The 23,735-nt window shown below is 31.9% G+C and overlaps 2 protein-coding genes and 1 pseudogene across 2 annotated transcripts in view; 2 read left to right on the top strand and 1 right to left on the bottom strand.

The window, feature by feature from the left end:
• Nucleotides 1-214: 214 nt before the first annotated feature.
• Nucleotides 215-23,735, bottom strand: part of LOC122272449 (cytochrome P450 4V2) — a 46,642-nt gene continuing 23,121 nt past the window's right edge. The window contains exons 4-12 of the mRNA XM_087152026.1: nucleotides 19,921-20,006; nucleotides 18,274-18,464; nucleotides 17,831-17,900; nucleotides 6,506-6,632; nucleotides 5,411-5,605; nucleotides 3,619-3,792; nucleotides 3,470-3,536; nucleotides 2,615-2,794; nucleotides 215-1,935 (exon numbers count right to left, since the gene is read on the bottom strand). Of these exons, the coding sequence (XP_087008152.1) occupies nucleotides 1,769-1,935; nucleotides 2,615-2,794; nucleotides 3,470-3,536; nucleotides 3,619-3,792; nucleotides 5,411-5,605; nucleotides 6,506-6,632; nucleotides 17,831-17,900; nucleotides 18,274-18,464; nucleotides 19,921-20,006 (1,257 nt within the window). The 3' untranslated portion in view covers nucleotides 215-1,768. The remainder of the gene's footprint in view (nucleotides 1,936-2,614; nucleotides 2,795-3,469; nucleotides 3,537-3,618; nucleotides 3,793-5,410; nucleotides 5,606-6,505; nucleotides 6,633-17,830; nucleotides 17,901-18,273; nucleotides 18,465-19,920; nucleotides 20,007-23,735) is intronic.
• On the top strand, nucleotides 7,340-8,488 carry LOC147804136 (uncharacterized). Its single transcript, XM_087150463.1, has 3 exons — nucleotides 7,340-7,384; nucleotides 7,644-7,744; nucleotides 7,819-8,488. Exons 1-3 carry the CDS (start codon nucleotides 7,340-7,342, stop codon nucleotides 8,387-8,389), a joined length of 717 nt encoding a protein of 238 aa, XP_087006589.1. The 3' UTR covers nucleotides 8,390-8,488.
• Nucleotides 8,801-10,405, top strand: LOC147804135 (uncharacterized; annotated as a pseudogene).

Below are 23,735 nucleotides of genomic sequence, written 5' to 3'. Positions count from 1 at the left end.
TACATGTAAAAATTTAAAGTTTGAATTTTCAAAATGGGCATAGGTGAAGATTAATGGGCATAATTATAAGATTTCGTAATCAATATATGTTTACTAAAAATATTGAATCATTATCATTATATTTTAACAGAATCTTGACGAAACATTTAAAATTTGTACATGCTATGTCTTTTGCTCCCGCATGTTTTATTGAAATTAAATAAATAAATAAAAAAACAGTCACACATACATTTATTAAATTTCCTCTTACAATAAACAAATCTTATTCAAACATCACAACAAATTATTGATGTGTCATCTGAAGTTATTGAAAGAATAAATACAATAAAAAGAAGTATTTACATCATTAATCACATAACAATCAAAACACAAAAATACAATTCAAACCCAGAACAATAATGAAGCATAATGATGACATAATAATGATGAAGCATAATAATGAACAATAATGAAGCAAGATATAAAAAAATATAAATAAATATGACCAAGTACAAATATTGAATCTTATCACAACTTGCATATTCAGTTAATACAGAAATTGTTTCTGTAACACAGAGAGCAAAGAGGATTGATTCTATTCACCCACTGCACCGATTCTTTAAATGTAGGTTAAATAACGTACCTGCCTACCTTTACTTTGATTAAAAAAGTATTTTCTTAGTGCAATGGCCGTTTAAGTGACTTGATAATCAAGTAACGAATTCAGATTTTGCTTACACTTAGAGTACAATAGTAGTAAGTTTAGACTAATTACATGTAGTGGAAATTTAAATTAATTTTTTTAGAATGAGATTTAAGTACGAATGAAGAAATTTTCATATCACATGAAATAGGATTAATAAAATCAAGCAATAGCATCCTATATATAATTTAAACGTCGATGTTACATATTTAAGAAAAGGCAATTCAACGAATAGAGATAATTGAGTTATCGAGGGTTGTTGAAACTGTGTTTATCTTAAGGAGATGCAGTTTACAGAGAAACAACCAGAAACAAGATATCTTTTAATTTACTAATAATAATGATTTGGAAAAAAAGTTCTGGCTACTGTTTAAACAGAAAAGGAAACAAACTTACAGCATTAAATATAATTGTTTAAAAAGCAAAACATAAAACATTTAAAGATGAATTTCAACGTTTGGATTGAACTGCGTCATTTTGTAAGCCGTGGTCTACGAATAAGTTATCGCCAACCAACTTTAACGCGCAATAACTTCAAAAAAATAGCCAAGTTGGGCTGACTGTAGATGCTATATTTCTGCATAAAGAAACCGCCAACGAAAAATCAGAAAAGAAAAATTATTCCTAGTGAACAATTAAACAATGCACAAAGTTTTATTTATAGTCAATTCAATAAATTTATTTTTTATGAATATCCAAACATTGTTTCCTAATTTATCATGTGCAACACATACCTTTTTTACTTAATTCTTAGACATTGTAAAAAAATCATGAATCAATGCGTGCAAGCAGTAAAACTTGATTCCATTAACTAATTACTACAAGTGTGAGTTAGACAAGTAACGTGCATAAAATAATATTATTTGAAATTATTTATATTCGCAATAGAACCGTTATTTGGATTGCACTAGACCTTTATACATTGTTTTTTTTCCTTCTTTTTAGTGAGAAGGCCAAATATCCACAAAATGCATTTTACCTTTACAAACGATTTCGCGATTACATCAGTACTAGCTTAAATTCGTTTTTTTCCTGACGAGAGATTTTTTTAGAGTACCTTTCAGTAATAATTGTCTTATTTGAAATTCATCTTATATTTCGGTGTGTGAATCTTAGCATGAGCGGTTCAAGGTTTCTGGAAACGAGGCTAGGAGAAACATTAACTTTGTCTCTGGGGTCCTTGGATGTTACTTCAAAAGACCGGAATATGTTTGCGAGCACAGTCTTTTCCTCCATTAAAGCAAATTTCTGACCTGGAAACATTGGAGAAATAATGTAATATAAATATATTAAATATAATAAATTAACATTCACGAAGTAGAAACAGTATGTTCATTTAAAATTACTCACAGAAGAGATCATTTTTATAGGAATTTGTCATTTGTTTACAAATATTTTTTAAAGAAACGTTACTGAAAATTTAAAAAAATTCGTGTCAAACTAAAAATTGTATTATAAAACACAAACCATTTTCGTAAGGCAGAAACAGCTAATAATTTTAATACATCTTTTACTTTCTGGTGAAAAATGTTTACACAAAAGATTGCTCCTGGTTTCGAAACAAGGCGTATAAGTTATGCAAGTAATTTCAAACTCATAATACAATCTATTGTTACAATTCGTTGATAGGTGTAAAATTAATAATCACTTTTTTTCTCGCGGGTTTGTATTACAACCCGTTCTGTTCCTCGAACGGGCATTATATGCGAATACGAAGATCATAAATAATACACAAATCTGCAAAAAAACTAATTTAAATTTTCTTAATAATGTTTGTTGCTTTTCTCGATGGTATTACGCATTAAAATCAAGAAAAGTTCAACTCATACAGAGAAAGACTTACTACAAAGAAAGATATGGAATTATAAGATAGACACACACAGATTTTTATTTTTATTATAATAGTTTATATGCGTATATTCATGGCATTACCTATACAATTCCTTGGCCCGGCTGAGAAAGGCACATAGGCGTATGGGTGCCTTCCCGCTGCGTTTTCGGGAAAAAATCTTTTGGGGTCGAACTTTTCTGGATCAGGAAATGATTCGGGATCTCTATGAAGCATAAATGTAAATATAAAGCAAGCCCATCCCTTTTCAACTTCGTAGTCCACTATAAATTTTTAAAAAAAATATCAATATAAAATAAATACATCATTATATAAAATTATTGCACTAAATTTAAAAATTTCTGTTTAACCGCAGTGAAAAAGAGAAACGAGAATAGATAAAGATGTTAAGTTCATCGTATTAATGTCGAATTTAATGATACAAAAACGGAAGCGCCTCACCATCTTAAACACGAGTGTTATTATGTACTAAATGATAGAGGAAAAAGTAAAACTCTAAAATGATAGAGTATAAGTAAAAAGTCAAGCGGAAGAGATAAATTTCATGCACATTAAATTTTCTGAAAAGCCCTATTTGCTGTTTGGTTAATTTATTAATATTTTTTTTTTAGTTGAATGTTGAAGTCTCTAGAGCAAAAGTGACAAGCTACTGCACCAAATTAAACGATATTACATAATTTATATTGTAACTGGAGCAAATAAACGCTGATTCATTCAGTAAAAGGAATTATTGCATAAATCGTGTATGATCAATAAATGATATGTTAATAAGTAAGTACTCTTGGGCTATTTATTCCCTTAAATGAGATAGCCAACAGTAAAGTTTTGTAGTGTTCGAAGAGTTTAAAAAATATTTCCTTACCGAATTTTTACTTCACTGACTGTCAATATAAATACCTTGTAAGATCGGTGTATATATATGTTTTTTTTTTACTTACACACTTTGAAGTTTTCTCTAACTTCTCTACCTATGAAAGGCACTGAAGGATGTAATCTAAGAGTTTCCTAGAGCAAAACATGAAAAAATCAAATTTATTTTTTAGAAATTGCAATATTTCGATATTAAAGTCTTGGAATTAAATTATACCTTAATGACACATTCCAAGTACTTCATACGCAATAAGTCATCACGGTCAATATCTCTTTCATTATCACCTTCAAATATTCCATCCAATTCTTCGTGTATTTTTTCCTGTACGTGTTTATCTAATCCAACGAAATATAATGCCCAAGAAATGGCCATAGCTGTTGTATCATGACCCTAAAGAGAAATTTTAATACAACTTTCTGCTCCTAAAACATTTCCTTTTATTAAATGTTCCAAAACAAATATGATACACAGAATAAAATTTAATATGGTGTAATATAATATATTTTATTTTATCACTAAAAGCTACCAATCCTAGCTTTTTTTGTTTTCACAACAATGACTATTATTGTTATATACCAAACGCTTATTTTTATATTTGTTACTTTTCTAAAAAAAAATTACTGTGACCTCTCACTTATGCACCACCTCTTTTATGCACCTTTTACATTTATACGACGATTTTTACAGCTCCCAGTACATAAGGTATGAAAATAATGGTAAACATCCTTCGTTCATGCGTCGCTCTAAAAATAAATTTTTCAATTATGCGCCGAAATTCTAGGCTAGCATTTTAATTTTTTAAACTTTAAATATTTTTTTCTTTTTCTGAAAAAAATGCTTCAAATTAAAAAAGGAAGCAAATAAGCAATCCTTGTTACAGATAAAAAGAAATATATGTTGTTATATCCCATTGAATTTTCTTCCCCCTGTGACCTTTTCATTACTGCTGTTTCTGGAAAGACATTCTTTCTAGAAATTTGAATAGTGTGTCTTATCTGTTGCACGAACAACAATGAAAGCCCATTCATCATTAAGAAAATGACCATTCCTCTTGTCCAGAGGTTAGTTCGTTTTACTCCCATGCTATTTTCTAGAAAAAGAAGACACCTGGAATACGAAAGAAACCGCAATTACTTACTTGCAGTCTGATGGACATCATGAGTAAATAAGAGGAGGTTCAACTTATTGTGCAGTATATTATGACGTCAAGTACTTTTCTTAGAAATTTATCATGTGATGCTTCACCCCCTCCCATAAAACTCAAATTTTTTGTGAAGAACTGTTCATTTATATCTAGGTAACTAGAACTTGTGGACGATGAGAACGTGGAGGATGATACTGACGAGGTTGAATAAAGTTCCTCCAAATCACACAGCAGTATTAGAAGCTTTAGACACTTATCGTGACTATTTTCAATTTAATTTTGCTTCTGAAACTCCCCCTTATCACATTTAAATGAACTGAAAAAAACTGTTTTTAAAATACGTCGTCAAAAACAAATACAAACATGTATTAAGATTATTTTGTAAGAAAATAAATTGTCTTATGGTATGTTAAATTTTTCTTTCTATGATTATAGTAAATACCAAAACAGTATAAATATTAAAATTTTATCTTTAGAAACATATTTATTCAGATTGTCACTGCAATTTACGTTGCGTTTTAGAATTTTGAAGTTTTTCACTTATGCGCTTTTTTCTCTTGGTCCCTTACTCCGGTGCATAAGTGAGAGTTCACTGTATGTAATCTATAAATTTGTGATCTTTTATACACAAAAGTTTAAGACCTAAATTTGAGTTCATCAATTTCGTTCTTAAATTGTTAAAAATAAAAAAGATATTCTGAATAAGGTGGCTTTGCTGTATGCAGTTTACTTTTTTAATATTATCTTATGACTAAAGCATGAGCTAAGCTTTGAAAGAAAAAACCTCAGAAACAAATAATACAGCTTTGAATAAATATTCATATACTTTCATAATCATATACAATACTACATTACAAAACTTACTTCAAACATAAAAGTATCTACTTCCTCTCTAATGTCTTCTTCCGTAAATGATGGATCTTTAATGTGATGCTCTAACAGTAATTCCAGAAAAGCTTTGCGGCGGCTTGTATTTGAAGGGCTGTCATTGGCAATTACGTTCCACTCTTTTACTAAATGATTATTTTCTATCATTTCAGATTTCTTTACTTTTATAACCTATGTATAACATTGTATCAAATTGATTAGTATAAGCTAGTTCTTATTATTAAATCGAAATTGAATATTTTTACTGAACAAGCTAATGCTCATCAGTAAATTATTCATTAAATTGACTTTCTATTAATATTATTTCTCGCAATTAAGTTCAGTACAGTAAAAATTGAGATTTTATATGAACATAAAAAGTAAAACTTTAAGGGTAAAAAGTTACAGGACATTGCGCTTCGATTATTGATAAATAGGGGGAAGAGAGAAGCAATTTGTATACTAGTGAAATAAGGCATAAAAGAGATCAATAGTTAAGTAGTTATAAAGATTTTATATTAAAAAAGAACAACTTAATGTTTGTAACAATCTAACAAGTAAGGCAGTTTACTCTATGTATTTTTGCCAGCTGAATTAAATGAGACCAAACGCGAGCTAATAGGACCAATATTTCAGAAGCTGCCAAGACTTTTAACTTTTCAAAGTATACTCTTTTATACTTGTACTTATTTAAGCATCTTATTTAGTTACCTGGATAGTTAAAGCACATGTAATGTAAGCTTACTTAAATAATATAATGCTTGAGTCGATAAAATTGGAAGCTATAAGTGTTTCATTCATACAATGCAACATCAAAATAATATATCGCAACTTTTGAAAATTAGGTTCTATTCACTCCGGTTTGAAAACTTTCAATTAAACGGGGATATAAATCGGAAAAAAAATACGAAATGAATTTCCTGTATGTAACATTACCGACTTTAACTCGTATGTACATTTAAATTTAGTTTTTCAATCAAAAAAAAAAAAAAAAATCTACCACAAATGACTAAAGATACGAATGCACATATGTATTTGCAATAAACTGCATAATAATCTAAAAAAACTTTATATTGGTGATGAATTACTTACTTTTCTAGTAAAGCGATGAATAATATTTACATTTTTGAAAAACTGTCTACCAGATGACGAAAGTTTAAAAATGAAATCTGATAAAAGCCAAGGCCTCAGGATGCGGAATAAAATTATATCACCGATTCTGGAAAGAAAACAACAAAACCAATAAATAAAAAAATTTTAACAAATATTTTGTAAACATTAATGAATTTTAAAAGAGAACAGTAGTTAACCTGTAAACAGTCGCCTGTATTTCAGAGAAATTGTTCACCAGAAGATCAATTCCATTATAATAGACTAACAGTTATGGATGAAAAAAAAGGCATTGCTTTGGCAATCCATAGATAAAAATAATTAGTTCCAGCATGGATATATTTTGAATGGGATCTTTTAAAAGATACAAATGTATTTATAAATAATAAAAAAAAAACTTAAAACATAACTATATAAATATAAATGTTTTTATATAATATAGATATTCATTAATAAAATGTTGTAATTGTAGCAGGAAAACAGAAACAACTTATTTTTTAGATACTTTAATATTTCTATGTAAAATAAAACGTAATTGCGAAAAAAAAAGTACTTTCGCCTTTTGTAATCGCATTCTTATTGTTTAAGGATACCATGGTAGGATTGATCGTGACCTACGAGATGAGAAGGCCTTCCAACTGCGTCATCAACCCCTCGTGACGTCACCATACTTCGATCATTCCCCGCGACATGTGACACTTTCTTCTTCGTTTGTTTTAGTCAGGCGTACTAGTATTTTGATTTGGATATTTGTAATCGAAAGTCATTCTTATGTAATTAATTATTACAAAATTTTAAACAAGGTATGCCTCATCCATGTTGTGTACCACATGTCGAGGGAATTACAAAAATGGCCCTAAAGTCAGTGTTTTTAGCTTCCCTAAAAATGACGCATTGAGAGAAAAATGGATTCGCGCCATTAAAAGAGAGCATTTCAGTCCTACAAAACACAGCAACCATTAAAAGAGAGCATTTCAGTCCTACAAAACACAGCAAGGTAAGCATTATGCTAGTATTTTTCTTTTCCTTTTATTTCTCCCATATATTCTCTTGGCATTTGAAATTTTGGAATTTCTTCAAAGATTTAAACATGATTTAACTTATTCTTAATTGTTTTTAGGTGTGTAAAAAACATTTTAGTGAAGAAGACCTCCTTACAACTACATCTGCCTATGATAAGAAAACGGGCCTACTCATAGAAGCCGAACTAAAGATTAAGAAGTAAAATTTATTTTAAAATCAAGTATTTGTGTCTCTGGTTATATATTATATTCTAATTTTCTTTTTACTTATAGATTAAAGCCTAATGCAGTACCATCTCTTCATCCAAATTTACCGAAGCACTTCTCTTCCACAGCTGTTAGTAATCGAGAATCTTCAGATGACCGAAAATTAAGAAAGGAAATGGAAAGTATTCAAGCTGCAACAGCTGAAAATGTAAAACGTCAAGAATTGTATGATGCAACACAAAAATTTTCCTCTTTTTCTGACCTTAAGTCTAAGCTGCCAGATACGAAGAACTCCTGGAATATTATAAAAAGTGAGAGTTACATTCTTTTCATGTTATTAGATGTTCAGCCAGTACCAGAAGTAACTATCTCTTTATACATAGATTCCAATTGTGAAGTAAAAGCTTATGTTAAAAAAACAGAAATAAAAGTTTTAAAAAACTTCAAATTTCCACATCAGCTTGTTGCTATTGATACAATAGATGATATTTTGAATGAATTAAAAAAATTAGCTTTGGATACACCACCAACTGATAAAGATGTAAAAATAATTATAAATACTGTTAAAGAATTTTTAAAATACCTTTTAAATGTAACAAGTGTATGCAACGATGTAAATTTATTCATTATCGATTAACTTTCTTACATAGGCGATGATAAACATGCATACAGGTATTCTGCCGAAACTTTAATTTTTGCTTCCTTAATTTATACAATATCCCCTAATGCATATAGATTTGTACGTAAAAGTGGCAATATTATTTTACCACATCCAAACACAATAAGAAACATCTGCTTAAAATCAAATATTAGTCCGCAGTTCGAACAATCCGATGAATACTTTTTAAAGTATATCCAAAAAAAGTTTAAATTTTTAAATGAAGACGATAAAACTGTCCTTATAATGCTAGATGAAATACACATAAAAGAATATTTTGATTATAAAAGTGGCAACATTGTAGGAACTTCTTATGATGGTAACTGTACTTCCAGTGCCCAAGTATTTATGTTGAAAAGTGTTCTCTCTTCTTAAAAAGATGTAGTGCACGACTTACCCGTAAAAAAAATAACTGGGGAAATACTCCACGAATTCCTAAATAAAGTAATACTGGGATTAGAAGAGTTAGGATTCTTTGTTATTTCTGTAACAACAGATAATAATTCCATAAACAGAAAAGCTATGTCCCTATTTGTTAATCCTCCTAAACTGCAATTTGTTTATCCTCACCCCATTGACAATAATAGACCCCTTTTTTTCTTAATTGATTTTGTGCACCTGTTAAAATGTATACGCAATAATTGGCTTAACCAAAAAAATCCCGATAAATGTTTTTTTTATCCTATGTTTGGTGAAAAATCAGGTAATGACGTAGGGCACAATTTTTACACTGCATCATTTTCAGCATTAAAAACGCTTTATGATATTGAACTCAATAGCCTTGCAAAATTTGGTTTTAAATTAAGTCTAAAATCTCTTAATCCTTCAAGTTTTGAAAGACAAAATGTTAAGTTAGTTTTGCAGATTTTTAATGAATTTGTCCCTCAAGGATTGCTTGAATTAGGTAAAAACCATAATATTGTTCATTATGAAAATACTGCCAATTTTATAAAAATTATTAATAACTGGTGGAATATAGTAAATGTAAAAACTCCAACTAAAGGTTTTCACTTAAAAAATGAATTTCAATATCCCCTTTCCTATAAGAACGAAAGAAGCATAAACTTTTTAAACAAATTTTTAGACTGGTTGGATGCCTGGGAATCAATGAAATGTGATACAGGAATGTTTAGTAGAGAAACGCATGGAGCTCTAAAATTAAGTACTGAAGGTATTCTGCAACTTATGGATTATTGTGTCAATGAATTGAATTTTAAATATATTATGCCTGAGAAATTTCAAACCGATGATTTGGAAAGTAGATTTGGTTGTTATCGACAATTAGCTGGATGCCAATACAATATCTCAACTAGGCAGTTATTTGAATGTGAGGTAAAGCTTAGATTAAAGTCCCTTTTGTATTTAAACATCCCCACAAAATCATTTGGCCTTGTCCAAGTCACAGAGTTGCTACACAATGAACATTTTGCAGAAGAGTTTCAAAATGATAAGATATTCTCCTCTTAAAAAATTATGCCACCTGATCTATCCTCTGCAAAAACTCAATTGCCTGTTATTGTGTATGTTGCAGGTTATTGTGCCTTTAGTGCTTTAAAAAAACCCAACTGTTTAGATTGTAGAGAAATTCATTTATTTGACAAAGAGCTACCTATATCTAAAGAATACAATTACACTCAAGCTCTTGACAGAGGGAGCCTCTTACTTCCAAAAAAACATGTGGTAAATGCGGTTTTGTTAAATTATATTATTGTAAAGAAGTTATGTTTTGAATATGAGGCCGAATTTAACAAACAAATTAATCAGCGAAATATTGTTACAAATTTAACTAAAAATTATCTTGTAGAAAAGGATTTGCTTGAAAATGAGGAATTTTGCCCCTCTGGACATTATATGGAAAAATTTTTGGATATGGTTGTTTGGTCTTCCACTAATGTATTTTTAAACAACTACACGAAAACAAAAAATGATGCTTTACTGAAGGAGAAAAAAAACGCAGCTTTATTAGCTGAAGTAAAGAGAAATAAGAGAAATTGATTGATGTAAATTTTTGGAGCAAGAGCCATGGTTTGGCTATACCGCGTCCAAACCTAGGTAAAAATAACTGTAGCTTTGTTAAAATCAGAACAATTAGGCTGAAATGAGCAACTTGTTCAAAATTAAAACTAATTTAAAATTTGTCAACTAGGTTATATCTAGCACTAAATCAAATTGTAAAATCCGATATGTTTGGTGTACAGAATTAAATTAGGATCAGGTGTGTCTCCAAGTAAAAATGATAAAGTCGGAAAGTCACAGTTAAAGTACTGTCGTCTTTTAGATTTAAATTTCATACACTGGGTCAGAAAATGTTTTACTGTAAGAGACTCTTTGCAAAAATTGCATTGTGGAGGTGCTTCATTTAAAATTAAATATTTGTGTGTCAAGCGGGTGTGCCCAATGCGTAGTCTGTTGATAAGTACCTGGGTTTTTCTGTTGTAGTTAGTCAGTGGTGCAAATGGTTTAATATCTGATTTGATCTCATGTAATTTGTTGTTTATTTCATTATTCCAGTTGGTCTGTCTGAGTTAGGTAAGAGTGTCTGTCACTAAATTTCGAATGTCAGGTAAACAGTGTGGTTTATTTGTAAGATTGTGTGTTGACTTGGCTATTGAATCAGCTTTTTCATTACCTGGAATGCCTACATGTCCCGGGATCCAAACAAATATTATTTCAAAGCTATTGTTACTGAGACTTAAATATGTATTTATTATATGATGTATGATAGAGTGAGGTTTATTGTCAAGATTCTTAAGTGCATCGATGCAACTTTTAGAATCAGAGAAAATCAACAATTTTTTGTACAGTTGCCTAGAAATAAACTGAAGAACAAGTAAAATAGCGTTGCATTCAGAAGAAAAAACGGAAAAGGCGGAATGTAGCTTCTCTGAAATTACCTCTGAGTCACACACAACCGCGCTGGCAGCATGATTATCAAATTTAGAGCCATCAGTATAAATTGTACGAAAGTCATTAAAATGCTGTAAAAAAGCATAAAATATTTGTTGATATATAACTGGAGACGTTTCGTCCTTAGTCAAACCTTCAAAAATATCGAAAATTTTAACTTTGATGTTATTCCAAGAAGGAATAAGTTCTGCAATCTCTAAAACATTAAAATCTTCTAAATATAAATCAGTCAAGAGTTTTTTCATCCTTAATCCAAAAGTAGGAATTAAGGCAGGTCGGTTGCTAAAATGTGTAGAACATGATGGTGTTAAAACATGAGAGTACAATGGATGTGAAGGATGACATTTTATATGAAAGTAAAAGTTCAGAGACAGTTTATTTCGCCTCGAACTAAGAGAAGGTTCGTTATACAATGCATATAAGCTACTAATAGGTGATGTGCGAAAAGCTCCTGTGGCAATTCTGAGTCCCTGATGATGGATGGTGTCCAAATACTTTAAAACAGACTTTCTAGCTGATCCATAAACAATAGCAGCATAATCAAGTTTAGAACGAATTAAAGCGTTATGTATTCTAAGCATGGATTGAGTATCTGCCCCTCATGATGTATTTGCAAGTACTTTTAAGATGTTTAATTTTGCATAACAGGATTTTCGTATGTTTTGTATGTGAGCTGAAAATGTTAATTTAGAATCTAGTGTTACACCCAAAAATCTCGTTTCTTGAACAATAGGAATTTGTGCATGATTAATGTATAATTCTGGATCAGGGTGAATTCCTCTCTTTCGGCAAAAATGAATGCATGATGTACAAAGAGGATGTGTTTCCAGAAAAGGTAAAACCATTGAGTTCAGCCCATTGTATAATTTTGTTTATCGAAAGTTGTAGTTGCCTCTCAATTGTGCGCATGCATGAAGCTCTACAAGTTAAACGGAAGTCATCTACAAATAACTCTCCATTGACTGTATTTGGTAGAATAGATAAAAGCTCGTTTATTTTAATGAGGAACAGCGTTACGCTAATAACGCTTCCTTGTGGAACTCCTTCAAGCTGGTTAAAATTATCGGATAAAATTGAATTGATGCGTACCTGAAAAGTCCTGTCAGCTAAAAAGTTCTTGATGAAATGAAGCATGTTTCCTGAAATATTATATTTGATCAAGTCCATTAGAATACCATGTCGCCAAGTTCTGTCATATGCTTTCTCAAGGTCAAACAACACTGTTATGAGGTGTTGTTTTTTGAGGAAAGCTAATCGTATTTCAGTTTCGAGATTTTGTATATTGTCGATAGTTGATCGGCATTTTCTAAAGCCATTCTGTTTATTATGATAAATATTTTGGATTTCCAAGAATTGTACGAGTCTATTATTAATTATTCTCTCAAGTAGTTTGCAAAGACAGCTAGTTAATGCTATTGGTCTGTAATTGGATGGGGTTTTAGTATCTTTACCAGGTTTGGGAATAGCTATTATGATAGATGTTCGCCAAGAAGATGGAAAGTCTCTCTCCAACCATATTTTGTTAAATAGTTTTAAAATTACTTGAAGATCAGAATCTGAAAGGTTTTTCAGCATATAATTATGAATATTGTCAGGTCCTGCAGTTGTAAGTCGGGCTACACTGAGAGCGGATTTTAATTCAGAGAATGTTATTGGACAATTATATTCATTAAGCGGATAATTTGGTGGCTTCAAAGGTATTTTTCCGATTTTATTTTTGTGAGATTGAAATTTTGACGAATAGTTAATTGGATTTGACGAGTTGCTGAAGGTTTCGGCTAGAACATTTGCTATATTTTTAACGTCACATATTTTGTTGTTGTTTATTTCTAAATGAGGGATAGATTGATTTTGATAATGACCTGATATGGATTTAATTTTTCGCCAAATTTCACGGGATGTGGTGCTGCTATTTATATTCGATACATATTGTATCCAAGAATTCTTTTGGCTTCTTCTCCTAATATTTCTAGCTAGGGCTCGTGATTTTTTGAAAATAATAAGATTTTCGATGGTGGGAAACCTGCGAAATGTTCTCCACGCTCTTTTCTGTGCTTTATGAGCGGAGCTGTATTCCTGGTTCCACCAAGGTTTAGGGTACCTTGGGAAATTACCAGTAGTGCGCGGTATAGATTTCTCTGCAGCAGCCAGAATAGCATTAGTAATTGATGTTGTAGCTTCGTTGACAGAGTTATTGACTAAATCATCATTTAAATTAACTGAATTTCGGAATAAGGTCCAGTTAGCACGTTCAAACTTAAATTTAGGTGATTCGGGAAGATTCCTTTGTCCAGATCCAGTAATAGATAGAAGTAAAGGGAAATGATCACTCTGACCTAAATCATCGTGAACATTTAGGTTCAGTAAGGTATAAATGTTGGGACTGCAAATAACTAAATCAATAGAATGATATGTTCTGGATGGAAAGTGGAAATGAGTTATTTCATTGCTATTCAGTAAACACAGTTGATGATCATCTATTAATTTTTCAATTTGTGAACCCCGAGCGTTAATATCTTTACTTCCCCAAATAGTATTATGACCATTAAAATCTCCCAATAAAACATAAGGTACAGGTAACTGATTTATTAAATTGTTAATGTCTAATTGTGAAATATGTTCGTTTGGGGGAAGGTAAACAGAACAGAAAGTTATAAGCGAAGTTATTGTTATTTGAGCGGCAACTGCTTGAAGGTTTGTTTGAAGATTAATACTTGAAAATGGATAACTGTTTGAAATGAGAAGAGATACGCCTCCACATGCTTTATTTCCAATAATATTGTCTTTTCTTATGTGTGAGAATTTTCGTATAGTAGCCGTATGAGTTGGTTTAAGAAATGTCTCTTGTAGAGCGATGCACGCGGGATTATACACCTCTATTAAATTTTTAATCTCCGAACAGCTTGAATAAAATCCACGACAATTCCAGGTTAAAACTTTCCTCTCCATTATCTTTTAAGTTTTAATTTTGATTTTTTGGGAATGAGGTTAGCTGGCGTTTCTAACCTTTCATCTACTTGCATTTCTGGTTCTGGCGAGTCATTTGTATTATCTTCATCTGTACTCATTGCGTCCGAAAGTAACTGCTGGTCTTGCTGAGTACCATTTAACCGTTTTTGACGGAATTTAAATTTATTTTGTCTGCTTTTCGGGGATGTATGTATGTTTGCTAAAACTTGAAGGTTGAGATAATTTTTTATGCAAAGCATTTACTATTTGAGGAGTTAATTTTAGATATTTGTTACTTTCTGTATTGTTTGGAGCTTTAGATTGAGTTGATGTGGGTTTTGAAGTGCTGGGTGCTTGTTGAGTAACTTGGGATGCCGTTGATTTCGATTTAGTAGATGTTTGTCTTGGTTTCAGAATTTTTAATTTCATGTTTTGCGCATCTAATTCAGCTATGTCATATTGTGTTCCTATTGATTTTGTTGGTTTTTTGGCAACAACTGCTGCATATGAAACGTTAGGTATTGGTTGGGAGCCGAGTTTTGCTTTAGCTTCGAAATAGGTCAGATTTTGTGTAACTTTTATATTTAGGATTTGCTTCTCTTGTTTCCATTTTGGGCAAATTCGAGAGTTTGCAGAATGGGGTTCTGAACAATTTATGCATTTTTCGGGAAGGTTACATGTTCTAAAAGTGTGGTCAAGTAGGCTACAGCGTAAGCAAGTTTCTTTTCCTCGGCAGTTACTAATTGAATGACCGAATTTTTGACATTTAAAGCAGCGTATTGGATTAGGAATATAAGGACGGATTTTACAGTTGCGATAACCGGCTTTGACATCAGTAGGTAATTGAGCAGTATTTAATGTTAATATTAGATGTTGAGTATTTATTATCTCTGTACCTTTTTTAATTGTGATATGGCGCGCGTCAATAACACCTTGGTTTGATGGTCCTTCTAGGATTTCTTCGATTGGAAGGGACTGGAGAGCTTTATCAGAAATTACACCTTTAGAAATATTCAATGTATTATGAGGTGTGACTGTTATGGGTATGTTGCCTATAGTTTGTGTTTTTAAGAGTGAAGTAGTCTGTTTTTCAGAGATAGTTTCCACTAGTAAATCACCTGAGGGAAGCTGTTTAACATGTTTGGGATTGCCTATTGATGATTCAAGAGACTTTTGGACAAGAAATGGGGATACATTAGATAGTTTTTTTTCGGTTGAGCTCAATATTAGGAATCTGGCTTTAGCTGGGTCGTAAATTGGACATTTAGATAAGTTAAAACTAGGTAAAGGGGTTGTTCCGCTTTTGTTTCGGTGTGCGGAACTCAACACCATCTGTTCATTTTCTGCCATACAAAAAAATAAATCAAGTTCCACTATCGGCGGCACCACCCACCACGGAGTCCAACTTAGGGGATGTGAGAAATAGATAGAAATCTGTTACTCAACAACGATGCTAGCCAATAGCTATACGCCCGAAGGTCACCCCTGGAGCAGCCTCCACCCTTAACGAGGTGCTCAGTAAGTGACCCCGGGCTTGACCCTAGCCAACAGATGACATTCGTGACTGGCCGATTGATGCATACAGGCCAATATGCACCTCCCGTTTACCTGAAGCAGGGGCCAAAGCAGTGTATTGGGGTACCAGGATGCCCCTCAACTACCAGGATCCCCTTTTCCAAAGACACGGGTCTCCACGCACGGCGAACACGCGGGTGGTTTCTTCTCATCAGGGTTCAATATAACACCGAGCCAAGACGAAAAGTCCTTACCAGTTAATCTGGCAACCACGATAAGGATGAGAATTCATAAACATATAATGAATTGCAACAAAAGGAATAAATATATCAACGTAATGAAAAAACTAATCAAAAGTTTAGAAACCAATGTTCTGTAAATGATATCCAGAATTTTATAGTAAATAAAATAATGTTCGCTCACTAGGTCAATAAAATGATAAAGTGAAAGTCAGGAACTCAAAACAGGACCGTCGCAAGAGAGATATTGAAGTATGCTAAGGTCCAGCTCGGGGCCCCGGGTGCGCCGTACCCGTCACACAAGAGTGTGCCCTTGGGGGGAGAAATAAGAGAAAAATTGAAACATTAAGCAAGAATAAATAATACTAAGCATTAGTTAATCCTCAAACATAATAAACACTAAATTTTCAATAAGCAACTTTTTGCATGTCAATTTTTAGTTAAAACATTATTATACATAGTTTTTGAGTTGTTAGGTTTTTATTTTTATTATCCAGAAGAAAATTATTTTATATCATTAAATACACTTTTATTAGTTTTTTTATTTTTACTTTAATTTATTAAATAAAAAATAAATTAAAAACTTCTACAAAACGTTGAACTCTCTACAAAATTAAAATAATTAAATAATGAAACAAAATAATTATTTTGTAATGTTTGATCACTGTTTCTCTGCAATATCAAATTTTTTATAAATACACTTCAGTAATATTGTTATGTTAAAATCCATATTATATTTCAACAATTGTATTAAAATTTTAATCACTCTTAGTTTAAAACTTGGAATTTTTTCTAATTGTACTTCAATAATTGTATTATTGAAATTCTTATATATTTTTCTAAGCATTTATTGCAATTTTTAACACTCGTTGTCTAATGATTTTTATAATGATTTACAATATACTTCAATGTTTATTTTTAAGTAGGTAAGAAATGGAATCTAATATTTTTTTCATTTGTTGTGATAGAAATAATGTCAAAATAAGCATTAAAAGTTTGTTGTTACTTTTTTGTGTAATAAAATATTCCTTTTTTGTGATTTACCATGTTTCTTCTTTTATTTAGTATTTGATATGAAATTTTTATTCTGTTCACAAATAAAATATTCAAAAATGATATCTAAGCTCCAAAAATCACTTTTTTTTCAGGACTGTGATTCATATATTTGTACAGATAACATATTTTTTGATTATCACGAATTTTTTAGTTTTCAAATTTTTCTATTAACAGTTTTATTAATTAAATTTAAAGAGAAAAAAAAAGGTTTCAGACCTTGTTCCCAACTATTTTTGCGGCATTTTAATGAGTGTCTAATATTATATGAAGAGACAAAGTAGAAATAATTATATTAGGAAATCTTTCCCCAAGTTAAAAGCTCGCAACAAGCGGAGAGGAATGATCGAAGTACAGTGACGTCACGAAAGAGTTGTAAGGCCTTCGATCAATCCGTGACCGAAGGTCACGGATTGATCCAGTTTTCTCGCATCTTTTCTTTGATTGTCATCAGGGTCAAATTAATGAAAGTTATAAATGTATTGTTTACTTACAAAATATTTTACTATCCCTGAAACTATTTACACAAGGGAGTGTTACTTTATTACAAAGTGATTCATTGACTAACAATTTTTAGGCGTTTGCTGATAAACAAGAGGAGTTCTAAAATCATTATATGCGGCTACGTTTAAACAAGATAAACTATGTTTAAAAAAAATTTAGCAAAAAGTAAATGCGTATTTTTAAAAAAATCCGAAAAAGAAACACCTGTAAGCGACGAAATAAAAAACTAAGAAGTCGATTGCTAAAAACTTACTCACGAATCGCTTGAACGTACTCTTTGCATCCACCGGATTGCACATTTATTCTTACGCCCATAGCTGTTTCTGAAAGAAAAATTTTAATAATTGTGAAAGTAGAACTAAATTTCGTTAAAAAGTTTAAAAATCAATGAAACCTTCAAAAGTACATCTTGATATATTTCGTAAACTTGTGGTAATTCCTTAATATGACATATTTAATTAATTATTACAAAATTACCAAGAAATATTTACGTTTAACTTGCATTTTAATTTTAAGAACTACAAAAATATATTCTTTTAAAATTTTCAAACCATTTTTTTCTACTAGTAACTAAATGGATGAACTTTTACGGTAGCTAAAAGTTCCTAAATAAAGAGACATTTGAAGTGTAGAGGTTACGATGAAAAGTTAAATTTTAACCCTTTTAAAAATATTCCTGTACATTGTGACGCTTACCACAAATAATATCTAGAGTACAAGCAGTGATTAGAGGAACAACATCAGTCCATGAATCTTTCTCAAGTTCACGAAGCCGTGAAACAAGAATATTCGATTGATCGGAAAATACTGGCACAAAATCTTCTAATATTCGAAAATGAAAAGTCGGTGTTAATAGTTTTCTTCGGTTTCGCCACTTTTTACCGGTACTGAAAATAGAAAAAAAAATATATATCAGATGCAAAAATCATAAACACACACACACGTATACATATATATATATATATATATATATATATATATATACATATATATATATATATATATATATATATATATATATATATATATATATATATATATATATATATATATATATATATATAAACACGATGGTAAATGTGAACATACCCCGCAATTTGAAGGAATAAAGAAAATAAGCTTTCGTTTTTTATTTTTCCCCTAGGATTAATATTAAAACATTGTTTATACAATACTTTTTTACTTTACATATTTAACATTAAATCTTTGTTAACTGAGGTAACTAATAGTAGGTGTAATTGGCTCATTTTAATATAACAAACCTGTTGGTCATGCAAGGGTCGAAAACCTTAAAGATTTTAGAATGTAACAGAAATAGTTCGATTAAAATGGCAAACAAAACCAAAGACGATCAATCAATTGATACTGAAGAGGTTAGAGATGTCCACATGATTGCTGAACAGGAATGAAAATTAAAGAAGAATTCAGCTTTTTTTTGCATATTTTTAATGTTTTTCATAATTCCACACCAGAAACAGCTACATCCAGATTCATGAATAAAAACATAATAATTCTTGAAGATTTAGACGCAAAACACGCCATTTGGGATTATTCTAGAAACGATGATGGCATTCCACAAATGTTGAATGACAAAGTATTTATATGATCCTAAATAGTGAAAGTAAAAATCACTCTTAGTTATAATACCTTTGAATCAATTTGGATAGTTTTCCGCAATATTAGGCGACAAACTAGTACCTAAAATACATATAAACCAAAGCAGATTTTGTTGCATCATGAGATTCATGTTCAATGACTGTATCCTATCTGAAGTTGACATTTCAAACAATTTTTTTTCACCCTTATCTCTCTGGTATTGTATTTATTGAAAAAAAAGTTGTATATCATGACACCTGCCCCATCATCCATCACTGGTATATGAGATGAGGGGGCAACTTTCTCAAACTCAACTTTTATCCTGTGCTACACTTTTGAAAGTCAACAGTCTTGTTTCAGTCCGAAAAGATAAGCCAAGAGAAAAATAAATAAATAAAGGACACGCTGCACCATCCAAAAGATTTTAAAACAGATCAAAAGGTGAAGTGTATGTTAAAAAGTTATGTTCGTGAAATAAATACTGTCCCATATAACAGTTTTTGTAATGAAACTAATATTAATAATTAAATAATAAGATAAAATTAAGAGCTTGTAAAAAAATTTATAATAGATTTTTAATGGAATCATCAATTTTATTAACTGTTATTTTAACATTCCAGTGGATGCAGGAAAATAAACTAGAAAACCCTCTTCATTAAGAAGTAATATAAAAATCAAACGAAATACGAAATATGTCTACGAATTATGTTTAAAATATTTTTATTAAATGAGTAAGAAGACCAGTACCTGGTAAGAAGACCAGTTCCAAGCCATGGGTGCAAAAGGTTATATTCATTGGCTTTGTCAATAGTAACATTACTACTTAATACAGCCTGTGGGGGGAAAAGCAACGTTGTTAATACAGTAAAAGAGTAAAAATATTAAATAAAAAGGATTTTCTTAAAATTTCACATTAGAAAAATTTCTTCTTGACATTTAATTATCTCAAAGTTACAGACAGAGTGAAAGGGCTACTAGCACATCATGCAGCAACATCAGCCAAGTCATCGCCTGGGATTCCAGCTTGCCTTGGGAGCCAACAAAATAAAATATTATACCTATTTTTATAAAGATAACAAATGCTGGAAAAAATTTGAAATTGGAGGAGTTTATACTTCAAAATTACCAATTAGCGCAAAATGCTCATACTGTCTGACTAAATGCAATGTTTTCGGGCAGACCGTAATGAAATTAGTCGTAAAACTAAAAGAATAACTACAGCTTCGGCAGTAACCAATTGTCAAAAAGGTGTAAAAAACCAAAAAGAAACTGGTCGAGTTAAAATTCCATAACCAGGAGGATAAAAATAGGCTAAAACGAGCATACACAACTAACTTCATTATTGTAACAAAGAGCAACGACTAACATCATTAATAATCCTACATACGCTAGTCCAATTTGACGGAGAAAACATTATAACAATTCTACATCAACATGGTGACACAACAAGAGTAATAAAATATCTCAAAGCCATCCCGCATAAAAAAAATTGCAGATAAGCAGCATATCGTTGTTAATTCATCGCACAAACTAGCAATCCACCTACTAAAGATGACATATACTTTCATAGGCCTGCAGACGTGTATCGTTAAAAAACGAATAGTCCTTAAACGGTGCAACTGGTGCCAAGGGCTAGATCATCAGAAACACGCTAGATCATCAGAAACACAACTGCACAGCTGACTTTGCAACCTGCAGCGGTGATCATCACACCCACGAGTGTAAATCCGAATATCGATACTGCATAAATTGCTGGCACTCTAACACATACTATGGCACAACATACAATCCCGACCATTCAGCATACGAGGCAACTTTGTCCCAGCTATCAACAAGCTCTATTCCACTATAGATCAAAAAATGAAGACTCTCTGGTCCTTCTTGAACTTCTTCACAGCTGCCTTCCTTAACAATGGAAAACTGTAAAAACGTTTTATTTATTTTCCTTTTCTCTTAATTTTTCATAAATGCTTATTTTATGTTAAACAAAATTTTCTATCTATACCCTTAGAGAGCTCTTCGTGCATTGCAATCACTTACATTATAATCTATTATGTTTTCTAACAGTTATGTTCTAATTACCGTAAACCTTTTTGATGTGTATTCTTCCAAATCTAATAAATACTCGCTGGCCGGACTCGTTTCTAGGCTGGGGTGGAGACGGACCAGTAGCCAAGCTTTGAGCTATATGGTAAAGGGTTCATGACGACCTAGGTACATGTCCAGAGCTTGGAGAAAAGAAAAAAAAGCTTCGGTCGTGAAAATTGTGCAAGCATTAGTAATGTTAAAATTGTACGTAGCATCAGCAATGATAACGCCACAATGGACATGTCCAAGAGATTTTGAGTAAACAGAGGGTCATATTGAGAAACCTATGACGATCAGAAATGCAGAGCTGCTGAAATATGATAGAGATACTTTGGTTTTATTATAGGCGAGTGGTAACTATTCTACGAGCTTTATCAAAACTTACAACTTTTTAAACTTTTCGCTGATTGTATCTCTTTTTCCCGGGACCATTTAGGAAAATTCCAGGAATAAGCAGCAAGAGCAGCCTTGCAGTTCATGCATAGGGTGGCTCGCAGGAATTTTCATCATGGTCGGTACCAGAACAACAAGAAGACAGATTTACCTCGACAGGATGTTTTAGAATGTCAAAACCTTTGACATTTAAATGACTTTCCGTATTAGTCCTTGTGAATTAAGAAAAGGGGGATTTTTGCAGATGAAGTATTTGGTACTTCAGGATTCGTCAGTTTATATTATGTACTATGGAACATAATCAGACGGTGTATGGGTTGATCCTCTGCTTTTGCTTTGTACGGAACTCAACACCATGCTAATTTCATCCATAGAAAAATAAAACCACTTTCGCTACCAGCGGCATCACCCACCACGGAGTCCAACTAAAAGGGAAGGAGATACAAATAGTAGATTGTCCTGACACCGATCCTGATAGTTAAACACCGATGCTGACCAATAGCTATATACTCGCGAGTCACCCCTGCAGCAGCCTCCACCCTTAACGAGGTGCCCAGTAAATGTTCCCGGGCAGAACTCTAGTCAGCAGATTACGTTCGTGAATAGTCCCTCGATGCATACAGACCAATAAGCATCTCCCTTTTACCTGAAGCAGTGTGTTGGGGTCCGGGATGCCCCTCTACTACCAGGATCCTCTTTTCCATGGAGACGGGTTTCCCCTCTCTGTGAACACGTGGGCGGTCTCTTCCCATCGGGGTCCGATACAACAGGGTGGTATTCGAACACAGACAAAAAGCCCTCACCAGTCAATTGGGTAACCATGAGAAAAGTGGAAAGAGAAAAGTGGATTAGTAGAGATAACGAAAAGAAAACAGATCACTAGAGCAACCTGGAGTCGTGATTCCCAGTATTTATTCAAAGAAGGTAAATCCCCTGAGGGGTTTACAGCTTTCAAAACAAGCGCTCATTATCAAAACACAACAGGGGAGTGAAAATAATTCTAAAAAAAAAGAAACGCAATATTGCCAACAGAAAAATGGAAAAGAAATTAAAGATGAAAAACAAAACAAGAAAAATACACGGTACATAAAGAGAACCACGATGACAGGAAGCGACAATTAAGGGTCAATGGCATTTCTAAGCGGTATAGAACCGCTACTAAACAAAGAACCAGCATTCATGTTAATGAAACAAGAGCATCGAGAGGAGCTGTTGTGACAGTGACAGAAAGAATTCTTAGTAATTAACTTATTTGATTTCAGATTACCTGCTTTTTTTCTACTGGAATCATTCAAAGGTTGGTGAAAGGGATTGCTGGTTTGTCCCGTTTCAGGCGGTAGGTCTTGAAATTACGATAACTAGCTTATAAGAGCGCAATCGCTTCTTTAATATTTTTTTACTAAGTTGCCGATCAAAGAAAAATAACATTTTCTTAATTCACGAAATCAATTTCTCATTAAACACGAATATTACCAAAACAGGCTTATTAGGTAATAATTATTAATCAATGGTTATTATTGCAACAGTACGCATGTAGGGCACATTAAGAAACACATCGGTATAGGAAATATCGGGTAAGAGCAGTCCCCTTCAACATCAAATCTTATAGCTTTTAAATAGGCTAAAGCAGTAGCTCGAAAGGTCCGACGCAATAGTTAAAGGGAGTCTTGGCAGCGCTATGTATCATCTAAAACACGGGTCTCCAAACTACGGCCCGACGGCCACATCCGGCCCGCGGAGAGCTAGCATACTTGAAAACTCCTTTTAGAGAACATATTTTTTATAGCAAATTAAATTTAGTTTACTGAAGTGTTCTAATTTTATGTTGAATAATTATTAATATGACATCTACATTGATATGGTCATGGGCTAACTACTCATAACATTGTTGTAGGCTTATTGTTATTGTTTTTGTGATAAGTTGGATAAAGAAACACAGAATTGTAATGAGTAAAGACATGTATAATATGCAGAAAATTTAACTTCAGTATATAATAACTAACAAATTATTGAAATGAATCCAACTAACATTTTATACATTTTAAATAAAAACATAACTTATAACAAGCATAATGACATAT

This window comes from Parasteatoda tepidariorum, chromosome 9, assembly GCF_982258835.1.
Source record: "Parasteatoda tepidariorum strain Cologne lab strain chromosome 9, Ptep-v5.0, whole genome shotgun sequence".
Taxonomy (NCBI): domain Eukaryota; kingdom Metazoa; phylum Arthropoda; class Arachnida; order Araneae; family Theridiidae; genus Parasteatoda; species Parasteatoda tepidariorum.
The sequence above is the reverse complement of the archived record's forward strand: the minus strand, read 5'-3'. Positions and strand labels throughout refer to the sequence as shown.

Bases quoted from the DNA above. Each gene is read 5' to 3' on its own strand.
- LOC147804136 (XM_087150463.1), top strand. From the start codon at position 7,340: ATGTTGTGTACCACATGTCGAGGGAATTACAAAAATGGCCCTAAA. The intron at 7,385-7,643 runs GTCAGTGTTTTT...AATTGTTTTTAG, and splicing joins ATTACAAAAATGGCCCTAAA to GTGTGTAAAAAACATTTTAG. The intron at 7,745-7,818 runs GTAAAATTTATT...TTTTACTTATAG, and splicing joins GCCGAACTAAAGATTAAGAA to ATTAAAGCCTAATGCAGTAC.